At 26.8% G+C, this 16,671-nt stretch overlaps 1 protein-coding gene across 1 annotated transcript in view; it reads left to right on the top strand.

Moving 5' to 3' along the window:
• LOC111035715 (calexcitin-2) overlaps positions 1–16,671 on the top strand; it is an 84,552-nt gene that overhangs the window by 65,156 nt on the left and 2,725 nt on the right. Inside the window, exons 4-6 of the mRNA XM_022317445.1 lie at positions 8,939–9,058; positions 11,720–11,834; positions 15,901–15,998. Coding sequence (XP_022173137.1) covers positions 8,939–9,058; positions 11,720–11,834; positions 15,901–15,998 — 333 coding nt within the window. The remainder of the gene's footprint in view (positions 1–8,938; positions 9,059–11,719; positions 11,835–15,900; positions 15,999–16,671) is intronic.

The raw sequence follows: 16,671 nt of genomic DNA, 5'->3' as shown, positions 1-16,671 counted from the left end.
TATATTTTATCATCAATTTATATTTATTTTATTACTTGTTCAACTCAATCTGAATCTGGAAATATTATCCTTTCAGCTAACTAGTTCCAATATTTTCTTTTAGTATCTCTATTTTATTAATTGTTACTAAATACCCATACTACGTAAACCTATAATATGCACCAACTAGTAATAAAACTAATCAAATTAATTTTAATCATTGTATGTGTCTCGGAGCTATATATTATGAAAACCAACAACATAAGATTGGACTTCATAAAGGGAAAATAATACGATGTTTTTATTTGATCTTATTCTTTAAATGTTTTTAACAGTGGTAAATATACTGGTGGACTTTGTTTGATGTTCTGTGGAGTAGATAATTATATAAGTAGATAATAATTTTCACATTATTTAATTTGATTCAATCGCTTTTAATCCTGAAATTTGTAAACGGTTGTTATAAATATAAATTATTGTAACATAATAATAAATTATTCTCAACTCTTGTTGTTACAACTTAGCGTGAAAATAATAGATCATTAATTTACAAAGATCGATTGTGAATTCTGCCTTGATATTGTAAATAATTTTTTTAATATTATAACTAATTTGTATTTTTGAAGAATGTTATCCTAACTATAAACATTTTAAAAACGGAGAAACTACTTGTTTGAATTTCGGAACAGGTAAATTAAAATGTTCAGAAAAAAATGCTATTAATAATTTATAGTTGAAAAGGAAAATGTTCCCATTTGAAAAATATTAAATAAAAGTTCATATCACCATTGTACACTCCTTAAGTAGTAAAAAAAATCTCAATAGTATGAAAACATTGTATTTAAGTAGATTTATTTGAAAATTGAAAATTCTAAAAACAGGATTTGAATGAAATTTATTGTCGAAGGAAAAATTGTTTCGCAGGATGACCAAGATGGAGTACAAGATAACGGATCCACAAATGTTTTTCAAGAAGAAGAAGAAGGCAGCCAAGAGGGCCCGCGGCAAANGGGGGGGGGGGAGTGATGGTAATAACATGATCTTGGTAAATTACCCTGTATATAAGTAATAAAAAAAACTAGTCTATTTTCACATCCGAATGTCCATCATTTTAACAACATACAAAATTGACCTTCTAATATTTACCTACATTATGTGAGCACTCCACACACGGACTTCTATGAACAAACCACGAATTGTCGTGCTTTAACGTAAGCACACACGAACATGCGATAAAGGCAACAATAAAATTGGTAGTAAATAAACAATTTATCCTCGTATGTAGTTGTACTGTTAAGCTGTACCGCCCCATGGCTGGTAGGTATACTGTTGCACAATACTGACGTGAATAGTATTACACTCCGGTACGCTTTGAGCGAGTTTCGCTTGTATCGAAAACCAATTCCGATGAATGAGTATTATTGTCGGAAAAAAAGTCCGCCGGGAAATGTTCTGCAGATGTATGGCAACGCGGATTTCATTCTTTACGATTTCGTTTACTGCAGTCGTGAATGCGTCGATAAACAATACTTATTTTTTACATTTTTCCGGCAAGATCGAGAATGGCAAAAAATACTACGTAGCAGCATGATTTATAAATCAACGATAAAAGAAAAAAATAACAGTTTATCATCATTATTACTATTATTATTATTAATAATATTATTTTTTTTTTTTTTTTCTATAAGTATATTTTTTGATCATTTAGTTACGATTACCGAGAGGCACAAACGCTGAACTCGACGAAATAGAACAAAAATAAAATGAAAATAAAAGAACCGACTCGTTAAAAGCATTTACACGCCCTATTCAACGTCGGCAAATAATTGTATGTGAAAAAAAAAACAACAACAAATGAAAAAGCGTACAGTAATGTTCAATGATTTGTCACCATCTGCAGCCAGCGTATATTATATTGCGGTGTTGCGAATATTTTTATAGGATTTTCGGTATATTACAACGCAGACGAAATTATTTCGTCGAGAGGGTATATTATTTATTATTGTTATCATAACAATAAATCGGCATCTTAAATCGGCCGCCGGTGGTTAACGTCATTTATTTCCGAGGGACGGGGCGTCGGCACCGCGCATTAGGGGGGGGGGCGAAACCTCTTTTCTGTGCAGAATACGTGTAAATTCGACTGCAGAGGCCCGCCCTTAATACTGGGTCGGCTGTCAGTATTCAAAACAAGATTAATGAGCTGAACAAGCAAAACTGCGCTGCAAAAACGTCTGTGCGAATGTATAATGTACGTGAGCTACAGTTGGTGCACTCTCAATCTCTCTTCGCGACTACTCCGTAATTGCTGTAAACACTTGTGGATTTCAGTGACAATGGCCCGATCGACTGAAAGGATATCGACGAATCATTCAAATGTATATTATATATACATGTATAATACAATGAATGTCCCATACTTATATGTATATGTATATATGCGTGTGCGTGTGCGTGTGCTTCGATGCCTCGTGATAAATTGGTTTTTAATGGATTCGTAAAGCCGTGACGAGAACGTAAGCTAAATGTATTATAATAAAGCAGATTTAGGGTTTTAATAAAATTGTTTCGTCCGAGTCAATATAACAAGTACACGCTTTAAAAAAAAATTATTGATTATTTACCAAAAAAAAAACATCTCATAAAAAATTAATTCTCTCTTAACATTTCGGAGGGGGGGGGTAATCCTATATAATAGGATCTACTGCCATTCTGTATTAAATAACTACGTGGTTATATCGTGTTCGATTCTGTTAGTATATGAACGCAAGTCAAAAGTTTCTATTTCCTGTGAAATATAACTTAGAAAACTTATATTTATACAGGTCCAACCACTCTGTTCTACCTATTCGTGTAGGGGGAACCGGTAACTAACCATTCCTCAACTGGTTAGGGATTAGGTATAAATGTAGACAGCCATTTCATTTGAAAGATCAAAACAGGTGTAGAGCAGTACCTAAATCCTAATTGATAGTTCAACCAAATACTTGAATTAGCATATTTTATACATGATAACATTTTTGAATATTATGTTTGACTCTCTGGGCTATTTATAGCAATTTGTAATTTAAGATTTTTTTTTTTGTAGATGAAGTATTGATTTCTAAATAATATAACTTGAAAATGTAATATTTGTGCATTGATCTCTATATTTTTTTTATACAGGAATTTAAAAATATCAAAAATAAAATTAGGAAACAGTTTTTTGTCTATAAACATTCGAAGTTAAAATGTTTATCGAATTGCATATTTAAACAAAAAATAACAATTTTTCTTCTAAATATACTTATAAATATTATGCTTTATTTTATCAGCATTTACAATATATTTATATTTCATACTTTTTTATTTTCAATAGTTTATGTGTTCACCTAAATTATCTATATTATAAATAATATATATAAATGTGTATCTTAACATACATACTACCATTGGGCATTGAATGAAATTAAGTGTTTATTGTACTCAATGATAATACATAACTAGTATATAATAAACTAAAAACTTAAAAACAATGTGTCCAATTATAAACATTCTAACTACATTGCAATAATCATCTGCGTAGATACTTAAAGGATATTGAACGGCTTAAAGTCATCATTGTTAAACTTACTAACTAACAGAATTTTTGTTTTTTAACGAGTTTAATATTATAATATGTTCAAATAATATTACGATGGCTATCAAAAATGTTTTTCTGTAACACATTATTCGCTTAATTGTTATCTTCTATTCATACATTTTACTGACATATCATGTTAGAATAAAATATATATATTTATCAACAATGGTAATTTAAACGGGGCTAAACCCTTGTCAGTAACCGGTGTCCGCAATCATTAGATAAATCTAAGAGCTGAATTATAATTTAATTTAATTCACAGTAGTAGGTAGAGAAACTTAAAACTTTGAAGTGAACAGGGTTAAAGTCTTCAATTAGCTTTGAAACTAAAATGTATACAATACTCCGAAATAAAACATTATCAAACTATTGTCTGAATTAAAAATGTTAGATATATATAAACGTTACACAAAAGTAAAATCCTTATTACATTATAAGTGTATAGTTTTACAAAGTGTTCCATTTTTAATTATCGATGATGTATCTATTATATACCTATTATAATTCCATAAGTTTCGTATCTATAGATCATAGAATACACACACATTATATATTTAAGAAGAAATTTCTTGGATTGCTTAATGCTTACACATTTAGAGACTAACAAGTAGAATAGTTGTATAGTATTATATAGTGATTGGAAATTTCATCTTATAGATATGTTTTTTGAGATCTTTTCAATAATTCAATAATTTCCTTAATGTTAAAGACAGAATAATAAATCATATTATGTTGCAAAAATGTAAAGATATTATATTTATTTTTCGAGTATTGAAAATTTAAAAATAAATATTATCGTATTTTTAAAACACCATTACATTTTTTTTACTCTAGTGGTATTTTATCAAAGCTAGGTTCAAATTTTTAATATGTAAGATATTTTATTCCCGAAAATATTTTTTTGTAATTGAATTTAAAATTGGGTATGTAGGTATTTACATTTATTTTAACTACATTTCTGTAGGTATTCGGTTTTTGATCGAAAATTCCCCATAATTATAAAAAAAAAAACCTTAAATAGTTGCCGTGGTTCACGTGGTTGTACATTGTTGTTTTAATAATATAATATACATCGCACAATTTTTCAATTATTTTCAAAATCAGCTAAATATCGTTTTTGCTATTAAAAATGTTCTAAGGCTTCTTTTTTTATATGAACAGAAGTCTTTATTAACTTTATTAATTCAATACGTCAATACATAATGGACCGTGATAATCAATAAATAAAATATTATCTCATTCAAAATCTGGTGTCCATAATATCATAAAAATCAAAAACTATCGTTTTATTAAAAACGCCTTAGTGCTTGAAAGCGTGTGTGATGTAGACTGTTGCAATTTCCTGTACTCACATCTAAAGACACCATGTCGACAGGACTATATTCCTTTACGTTAGTTATTAAATTTCAGTAATCTGTCGACATCAGTTCAATCGTTATATTTCCAAATTTCAAGCTGATAAAAAGAATTTCACACTTATGTGGACGTGCTGAGACCCTTATCGTAAGACAATAATTATCGGTGTCTTACTTTAAATGGGTCATTCTTTATAGTATATACGAGATGATTCAACACGCATGTTTATTGTTCTCGCTCTTTTTTTCATTGGTATTACATTTATTTTAAGTGTAAAATAAATACTTTATATGCACTAGGTAAGTTGCTTAGCTCTAGAGTACTTTAAAAAGAGGTTAAAATTCAGTTGTACCTAACAATTATACTACCGATAGTCATGTATGGACGTATGGTTCACAATGTTAGCAATTCTAAAAACAGAGGAAGATTAGCTTAATGTATTTGATAGGAAGGATTAGGTGCTCCGCAAGATATATGGACCTATATTATGTGATCAAGATATTCAAAAATGTAGGAAAAGACACAATCAAGAATTGGTGGAAATGTTCAATAGACCAATTATTGTGGACGAGATCAAGAGTAAGTTAAAATGAGATGGCCCCGGGTGTAAAAAACAAAACTCAATGGTACAAAGAGTGCTCCAGGAAAACCCAAGAAGTAAAAGATCGCTGGGTAAACCAAGGCTAAGTTGGGAGGATGAAATCAGAAAAGATTTCCTAAATGTCAGAGGAGAAAATTATAGACATGGAAAGGAGACAGCAGAGAATAAAAAAGAATGGAAGAGGTTTTGTAATAGAACAAGATGGTCTTAAAGACCTTTAAAAAAAACATTTATTCGAGTCCTGAATTGTTCTGATTGTTAAGCAGATGATTTTTATGATTAAGTCGATGCGTCTTAATTGAAATTCGAACGAGTTGTTTTCTAGTTTCTAAACATAACCTACCAAGGATAATAGTACTATAATAATACTAGATTAAAATTTATTGGAAGTAATGATGATTTAAAAATTATTATGCTGGGTCTATGTTCGAAAATGTGTAAATTTTGTCCGAGTATATAATACCTTAACACCAAAGTAAATATAATACCTTATTTATATTTTACATAAAACTATTATTACCTACTAATAATTAATATTTATAATTTTTAAGACTATTATTCTGTATGTAAGGTTAAATAACTCTGAAATAACTCGTTACAATCTCGATTTAGATACAGTTAAACAAAAGCAATTTCTAAAAAATCATCAACTTTGTCATCCATTCAACAAAAAAACATTGTAGGCTATGGTAGAAAAAATTTGTTAAAAGTATTGTCTTCAATCGCTCTATTCAGTAGACTTTTGGTAACTTTAATCTTTCTCAATATCTTGGATATATAATTGTCTTTCAAACGCTTGTTGATAACACAAAATCGGCTTTTCACATCGTCGACATTCTTAATACCACGAATTGTTTTCTACTTAGGCTTGAGTTCTTGAGAAACAACTATATTAAATACCAATTAATATTATATTGTGATTTACTCAATTTATAAATAAATAAATATTAATATGTTTATATAATTGAAATAAATCCAAACTGATGTAATATATGTATGTAGGTAATATGTTTCGTTAAAATAATATTTGGTTAGTTTTTTTATAAAAGTAAAACATGACTGCATTCGTTAATTTATTTTTTATGTCATAAATGATTTAAATTTAAAACCTTTAAGTTTAGTGATTCCACCCTAAACGACTGAATTAAACGAGATAAGATTCTACAATGGAATGACGAAATAAAGAAATACGAAGACTTTGATTTCAGATACTCAACCATTTTAGAGAACCATTCACACAGCTTGACGCTTGTGTTCAAAATGAATACTTGTACTTAATAAAGACTATGCAATATATACCGGTTTAATACACTTAAAATGCAATGTAAAAACTAAAACAAATTACTACTATAGAACTGATTTTAACTTATTTTTGTCACAATGCGTTATTAATTATAATAATATAAAAAACAAATAACTCTTTGAAATTATCTAACAGCACGTTAATTAATTTAAATGTTTTGAATAAACTCATTGAGGAAAATAAAGTTTGTAAATTAGTACAAAAATAAAATAGAACAAAAAACTTTCTTAATATTTACTAATATCAAATTATAAAACTCGTTCATTTAATATTTAAACACGAAAACTATTTTTCTACGTGTATTTATTTTTATTTTTAGAATACTCGGAACAATTGTTAGATTAGTAATAGACAATAATATTTGTGTTTCATATTTTATTTTCATTGTTGAACAGATGCACAAAAAACATAATTATTGTGAATTGTATGAAAACAAAAATGTTAAGCATTTTCTTATACTAAAATCCTAGAACTTTTACCAAATATAATACAGGTGTGTAAGAATATATGTAATTTAGTCCTTATAAAAATACCTATTTCATCAATGTCATCAATGATTATTTGAATCAGAATAAATTATTATTTTTTGTAGTTTTTATAATACAATATTTAAAATTGTATAACCAAGTCCTTTGAGTGAAAACATTTTTTTAAATAAAATAAATTAATATTCAATTACATTTCTGTCTGATTTTATTTTTTATGTTTTCTTCTGGAAAATATATGAAAATAAAAAATTATTATCAATACCCAAAACTTACGCTTTTTTTATTACATTCGAATGTATTTTTTTTTTATATATACATTTCTGCTGAATATGAAAATATAAATATTACTGCGAAATATTAGGTAGTTACACATACTGTGTAAATCATATTATTTGATTTCTTAAGAACTACCTATTATTTTAATCAGAACTTATCGTGCATATAATAGGCATATAAATGAATATATAAATTAAATGAGACCAATAAAGAAGCTTATCGGTACCTAGACAGGTTTATATAGTTATATATACCTATATAGTTATATACCTATACACACTAAAGAAATGTTTCGTGCAGAATATATCGAGAACGAATAATATTATGATACAATAAATCAATGAGACGATTGACGATTATTATTCGTCTTTATTAGTATTCAAACATCAATATTTTGTATTTATTACATTTTTCATCAAATATTTATTTTATTTATTTTATAATATTTATATTATTTTATAAGACATTAATCTCAAATAATTAATTAAACAAAAGATTACACTTACGTCTAAGGTGAAAAACGCGAAAAAGCAATAAAAAAAACTAAAATAAGACAATAAAATCATTTAAAGTTAAATTGAAAAACCATAAAACAAAATCTATTATTGAGCAGTTCCAAGGAAGGTGGCGAAACAACAGATTCGTATAGTAGGTACTTTATACTTGATATAGATAATATTGTTATAACTTATGTTTTAAAACGTCAAAGTTTAAGCTTAAATACTTTATGTGCTTAAGTGATATTTGAAGTTATATTTCATTGAATCGTCTTTGAAATGAAGATAAAAAAAAACATCAGTTTAATACCTTATGGCCCAGAAGTTTTGGGTTCACGCTTTGTATTTCGTTCATTGTAACTTTTATTATAATTATTACTATAATGATTAATTATTATTATGTACATTATTACTAGTATTATCATAATTATATAATAATTAAAAAACCAATATTTTAATAATTGTGTTTATAGTTTTTACTGTGTTGGAATCGTTGTTCTTTTGGCGATATCGGTTGGAAATTGGTTAATTGTTTATATTATTTGTATAAACTATTCTTTACATTAATCTAATTGTTGTATTCTAATCAAATAATTTATTTTTTAATTAACTTCAGTTTGATGGATTAGAATTGTTGGTTGTTTAGTAAAAACCAAACCACATTATTGTTATTATTATCTATAAGACTATATGAAGTCTGTTTCATTTGTCTCGTCTCAAGACTATTTTATCTGAAATAAATATTTTCTGTACCCTTATAATATTTATAAGAAAAAATATTAATACTATTTGTACAACTTTGATTTTTTTTTTCAGAGATTTTGTAATTTGAGAGGTTGGAGCGGTGACTCGGAAAAAGTAGAGAAGACCCGATCATGTCTGCTCAAGGTTTGGGATGGCTTACAGTCTGGTGCTGACAAAGATCAGGATGGTCAGGTTAGAAAAATACTTCAATACAATTTCTAGCTAACATCACAAAAAAAATTGAAGATATTTATAGTTGTTACAGTACTGAGTACGTTTTATATTTTATAAATAACTACAAAAAATAAAGTATGTAGTCTATAATATAAAAAACGTATAATAACAAATTATTGAAAGAATTTAATATTAAATTAATAACTTATTAATGAAGCATACGAAAAATTTTAATATAATCTCATGATTTAATTTTAATGACAAAAAACCATTTTCATTAGATTTCATTGATTACTTTTGTCTTTTACAGCATAATAGAGAATAGGTACCTAATGAAGAACATTATGATTGTATAACCTATATTAATGATTTTAAATAATTGAATGTTGTTTTAAAAATAATAAAACTTTCTTAATAACTGTAAATACTTTTGAGTAGGTACTATATAGGTATATTTTTCCCTTTATAATAACCTTAAAAGCGACGATTAGGTTATTTGGTACCTACCTACATAGATATTTTTAAAAGTATCAAGCCATCTAAGTTAGATTTTAACTACTTAATAGATTATATTGATAATTGATTACAATATAATATAATAATTTATTATACTAATTGTCTAAACTATTTATGAATTAGTCACTATTTCATGATGTTTAGCTTTAATCTATCCGTTTTACTATAATGTTTTTAATACCTAATTAGTCGAACTAAATGTATAATGAAAAAATGAATAACTAATGTATAATGGATTGACAAATAACTTAAATTTAATTGTTAAGCTCTGAATATTAACTTTAAGAAAAATAATTTAATCATTTTAGCTATGTTGATTCATACTTTATAAAATGAAATACTTTTTAATGCAATTTTTTTAATGCATTTTAAAATGTACACGTATTGCTTACACATTAGCTTATTACACTTCATGTATATGAATGTATAAGGAGACAAGTGATAATACAAATATTTTATATTGTTTTGAAACTTGTCCTCAACTTATTACTTGAGTGTTTTTTATTTGTATTTTGTTATGAATTTGACATTTATTTCTGTTGATAAAAACAATATAACGATACAAATATTTTTCATTAGTTTGAAAAATAAGAACAGATACAAAGGACAAGTATCGACCGTTAATTTCAATTTCTTTCCGTTAGTATGGAGGTTGTGCTATAATTTTAAATTTTTCAATTAAAAGTAATGATAAGCTATAACTCATAATAATTGACATACAACAATAACTTTATAATATATATATCTATATATAATATACATTGTAAAATGTGATTCACCAAGCTCTTCCTCACCCCTGTTTTCCCTTTGCTAATGAATTTATTCAATTTATGATTTTTTGAACTTTATATACTTGTACATCAAAAAACGTTCAACATCTCACACACTTTGATTTTTTTTCTTTTAAAGATTGTTCGGTGTAATAAAAAATATTTTTTTATTAGTACTTACCCTATTTGACGGTAAATTATCAAGTTTTCTTTGAAATGTTAATGTATGTAAACTGAAATTTAAATGATTAGTTTCAGAATTATTAAACTTTATGTACTAAGGAGTCCATGATGATAGGTTTAAAAATATTGTGATGTGATTATTTGAAAGTTCAAAGCTATAATAATTAATATTAATATTTTTAACATTTTCTGTTTGCCAAAATATTATTAACTAATAATAAGTATTTTAAGTAGGTATTACATTTGTTTTATATTTAATTTTAAACCATTATAACCATTATAAAGAATTATTGTCCTTACAAGGTAGGTACAAAAAATTATTTATCGCAAACTTCTTAAATATACCCAGTATCAAAATATAAATATTTTAAACTACGGTCTTTAAAGTTTAAGTATATTCAAAATTTTTAACAATGTATTACCGAAGGAGGGGAAGATGCTTTGTCAATCAATTTGTGTAGTGTTTATATTAATTTATACGACGCTTTTAACATTTTAATTCTATAAGATAGTAATAATTTAATAATTTAATTTGGTAGGTAATTTATTAACTAATGAATATGATTATAATGGGTAAAATTGTATCAAATCTTAAATCAGTTATTAACATCGTTTAGATTTTAACTGCTTTAAGTAAGTACTTTCTACCAAAAGCACGTCAACAAAAATAAATCAATTATAAAACACAGTGCTCCATAAATATCACAATAACCTTGATAATAATTTGTAGGTACGTTTTTTCGTCACATGCTCATGGTAGTGAAAAAATAATTTTGCACTCTCAAAAAAATAAAATGTATACTAACAATATAAAATACATACGAATAAAATGGTAATTCGAGCAAGTATGTACTCAATGTATATTTCTCCAATACCATTCACAAAGTTGTCGATTGAATAATATGACTTTAAATATTTGATCAGTACGTGCAAATACAAGTAGGTAACTACATCAATTCCAAAATCAGAGAAGCCCGAAAATCTCATGGGAAGTAAATGGATATCAAGTTATCTTCACAATAAATCGTGTTTTCAGTTTTCCCCAGGTGCTCAATCGCAATAAACGAAAGAACAATCAGCAGTAAAAATACATATACATACAAATGCAAAATCACTCCATTTGTTTGCTCGCATTCGTTTCATTGGACATAAACATAGCTTTTATATGCATCCATTTTGTTTTATTTTCTAATTTTTTTTCCACATATAGGTGACACAAGATGAATGGTGCGCAATGTGGGACGAATTTTCTAAAAACCCAAGTGCACCTCAAGAATGGCAAACACATTATATGAATTTCATGTTTGATCTGGTCGACACTTCAGGTAACAATTATTTGTAATAGTTGTAGTCACTTGTCATCACAAACATTAAATTGATTAGTTTTAATATTTTATTGAACCGTCGATTTGATTAATTCGTGGAATTTAAATAATTGTTGCTAAGCCTCTTAAACAAACATTGGACACTGTACCCAATGTTTAAATTATTATGTATTATTATTTTGTACATAGACTAACAACTCATGTTGTTGAAGCCTGCGATTAAAACAATAAAATAATTAAATGTTTGAATATAGTAACTGACCACTATTTGCTCTTTATCCTAAAGCAGAATATTATTTGCTTTCATTTTACTCGAGTAATTTTTAAACTGTTGACAAGTCATTTATTTTTTTTTTTATTCAAACATTTTAATTTGAGAAGAGCAATAAAATGAGAACTAACAGTATTACGCCGTTACATCTTTTTACTCTCGGAAACCATATAACACTCTATTATACATTCTAGAATTGCAATTTATAACTTTTTTTCATTACAATTTAACTGCAATTTGAAAATCAAAAGTTTATTCAGTAAAATTACAATAAAAATATAAACGCAGAAACACAACTGCGATCAATTAAAGAATGTATGAGATTTAATATTTACAAAAACATGTTTCAATATTTAAGTTTGTAAAAATCAAAAAACGTGTATCATTTATTATTTGTAGGTACCTAATTAATGATTACACTAATTAGTAATTTAACATGGACATTTATCACCTGGTATGGTGGCGGCCTGGTCAGGTCGACAAGACGGTAATCGCCGACTAAGGCCCTCTTCAAATTTATTAAAAAATTATGTTCAAGACCTCGTGTATTAATAATTATGCCTAAATGGAGGTCCCATTTTTATTTAGGTGACCAAGTAATGTGTGCCCAAGACACAATGACCTGGTACCTAAATAACATGTTGAAAATGTCCGAATTAATTTTCATACAATGACGGTGTTGAAAATATTTATTTTAACGTTGTAAAGTCGTCAGAGAAAAAAAATTTTTAATCAAGGTATAGAACAAGTTTTTTCGTTGTCTCACACGTTTCTTTTGGGAGGATCGATGATGTTGCTGTCGTTTTGTATGCCTTTTGAACTGTGAATTATCGCGTTATTTAAACTTGAAACAACAAAAATACAGACATAATAACAATGTAAAATGTAAATTGAAACATTTGACCTTTGTTTGAGAAGGGAAGGGATTTAAAAATATACAACTTTAAGTATAGGGTGACAGCTGATGTTGACAGAAGAAAAATTATGTTACACAAACATTAATTTATGCATAATAACTTTTTGTCAAATTCGCGTGAATTTATGCAATTCAGTGCAAACACATCCAGTCCGTTTGGATTTTCATTTTGTTAACACAAACAAATAAACTTTTAAATTATTAATATTACTCTCGTACTATAAACTAACAGTAAAAATATTTTTATTTTGCTTTTTTCACGACACTCATTATTGTATGGTGTATGAATGCACTAGCATATGACTACTACGACAGCATTGGGTTCCTTAAAATTATTGATAGGTTAGTTATAATTTTCAAGATCATTTCTTAATATACCATAAAATATGTTATGGAATAAATATGAAAAAATAGAAGTATGTTTCTGAAAGTGTCACTATAAAAAAAAAAATTTTAGCAGTGAGTTATAGAGGGAGCTTCTATACATGATATTGTTACACTTCTTTTTTTACCAAACTGACAACCACTGTTATATTTTATTACAATTTATTATGAACAATATAATATAATAATATACAAATTATGTACACTAGTCTCGGTGTGATAAATTATAGTTTGATCTCTATTTTTCATGTTCATAGTTTTAAGGTATATTCTTTGAACAGTATACCTCTAACATAATTTTATATTCTAAAGCAGCATTTTTTGAAAAATAGTTTTCGTTCTAAAAATATTAAATATTGAATATTGACCCAATATAATATAGTTTATTATTTATAAATTATAAGAATTTAAAGTTATGAGAGCAGGAATAGTGTATGGAAAATATGATATTTCCTACTAACTCGCCTCTCTACTAAATGTCTCTAATATACTTTAAAAGCTCATAAATAATAAGCTAGGTATTGGTTTAAATATTCAATGTATATTAAATGCATACATATTTTCAGAAAATATTTTTATTCGTTGCCATATAAAAATAATACAGTCCCTGCATAACTACTGAGTAAGTATAATATGTAAAAATAAAAATATCACAAATTGATCGAGAGGATAATCGTAGATTCGTAGATCATTATTCATTACAAATAAACATTACAATGAATATTATGTATTCGTATTAGATTTTTGGGTACATTGAATTAAAATTAAATGTTATACAAGGAATAAGTTAATTAAATTCGTTCATAGCATACATGTTTTAGTTCTTTCACGATTCTGTCGAATTAAATTAAATTAATTTGTCATTCATTTTAAAACTTTTTACAACCAATGATTATTTAGAAATACTGTGTATATATATTTGTGCGTACGACATGGGCGCTTTGAACGCTTTAAGCTCTAGTTAACGATCGTCTTGGTGTAACCTGACCAAATGGGCTGAATAGCTCATATCCATAATAGGTACTAATCAAAATAATAATAGATTTCAGATTTTCCATTTTAATTTAATACTTAATAACTAAACATTTTAATATAACACTGTATTTTTAACACCCTTTTTAAATTAACTCTAAAAATGAAGTGTGCCCTTGTAGAAAAAAATACCATATATTTTTATTGAAACAAATAATATTGGTCTTTTCAAAAACACAATCCATCATTTTTATTCACCTAAATCAAATAATCTATACATACATGTACCTATCTAATATAATACATCTTATCAAACAAAACCTTATGACTTCGAACGTTTGAGTCGTCTGACGTTCTCCAAGTTGTCTATAGTATATGATAGCTGCTAGGTTTGCATGCCATCCCAGTTTTATTTTGATACCTACATGTAATTTGAATAAATATAAATTAAATAATATAATATAACTTAAATTAATAAATAGGATCACAAAAATTTACTAAAATAATGTAATAAATATTCTAATTTTATACTTTTAGTTTAACTACTAGTAACTACACATATTTTATATAAAACAATGTTTTTGAATGTACGTACGAGACAAAAATATTTAATGATAAAATAAAAATTAGAATTTAATATACCTATTAAAATATTTAAATTACAGAACTTCACGCCATCGCCATCCGCAAATGACTTTTTAATCGAAATAATGTTAACATTTTATTTAAATATTTTCCTCTACACTTTTACGAATTCAGATTGTTGTTGACATATAAAGGGTTATGTACGCTTCGGAGAGTACCAAACCTCTTTTCCATATCACTGCACTTATTGTCAACCTGAACGAAAAAATCATTCTTTACATTTATTGTAAACTAAAGTGTTCACTGCTCACGCCATTTTCATTATGATAAATTATTTAATTCATCGTGTATACATTTTTCGATGTATGTGCGTCATTTGTTATTTGTGTTGAAAATTGGTACTCAATTTAATGAAATATGTTCTTAATACATATCCGTATTTTATTATTAGACTAATTTTTTTAATACATAATTTGTGTGATACATCATTATGTACTAACATTTGTGGGGTAAAAAAATAATACTAAAATATCGAAAATCATCAATACGTTGGTCATGTTTTTGTAAATGAACATGAATATATATATATATATATATATATATAGGTTTCTTTAAGACAATTTGACAAAGATTAATTATTTTTGTAAAACTAATATAGTAATAGTCCAGTCTTATTTCGGTAATTTAAAATTATAATTTAATTTTCTTTTTACAAAAAATAATAGTTTACTGATTTCAATGATAGGTACGTATTTATTTTAGGTATGTTTAATGATGTAGGTACCTACGTATTTTAATTATTTACTCGTTAAATGTACAATACTTCTGGCGTTTACTGCCTAACTGTTTCCCCAAAAAGCATTTTGTAATTGAAGATAAGAAGCTTTCATAAAATTTGTCAAAAGGGTTTTAAATAATGTTTTATTTCTATTTTACAGGCGACGGTTCCATCGACGAGGCGGAATTTTGCGAAGTTTGCCAAAACAACGGAGTGCCTGCTGCGGAAGCTGCGGACGCGTATAAACGATTCTCAAAGGTTAGCCTACCCCCTTTAACGATTTAATCACCAACTTTGTAGTAAACCTTACGCCGGTTGTAATCGCACCGGAAAGCCGGATGGAAATTGATGTGACCGGAAGCTCGTATCGCACTATCTATACTGGGATGTCACAATATTCGGATAATTTTCCATCTGGTTTCCATGACATATTAACTATTTACACTCTCGAACAAGAACAAAATGTATTTGAGCACAGAACATTAGTCAAATAGGTATATTTAATTACACGAATTAAACTTTAATAGGTTACATCGCATATAATAATAATAATACAATGATATCACTTGCGTGTATAAAAATAACCATCAAAATTAAAATATTAAAACGCATTAATTGTATGTTCGTTTTACAGAGTTTGATATTATTATGCCCGAACAAAACTGTTCCATAAAATTAAAGTTGTTATTTGCAAACCAATAAAAATTTAAAATAAATTATAGAATGGCCACCTATATTCCTACTTAGTATATTTTCTTAATACATCAAGATTAAAATACACTTATATTTGTAGCTACTTTGTTTTCAATTTTATAGCATATATTGACACTTATTGTAAATATAGCACGATTTAAATATTATCATTAATCACAAAGTATGTACATAGATTACCGTAACAGGTTAATCGCCCTCTGTGCAAGAAAAAAATAAT

Source organism: Myzus persicae, unplaced genomic scaffold (genome assembly GCF_001856785.1).
Source record: "Myzus persicae strain clone G006 unplaced genomic scaffold, MPER_G0061.0, whole genome shotgun sequence".
NCBI classification, from domain to species: Eukaryota; Metazoa; Arthropoda; class Insecta; order Hemiptera; family Aphididae; genus Myzus; species Myzus persicae.
This window is presented reverse-complemented; position numbering and strand designations above follow the sequence as displayed.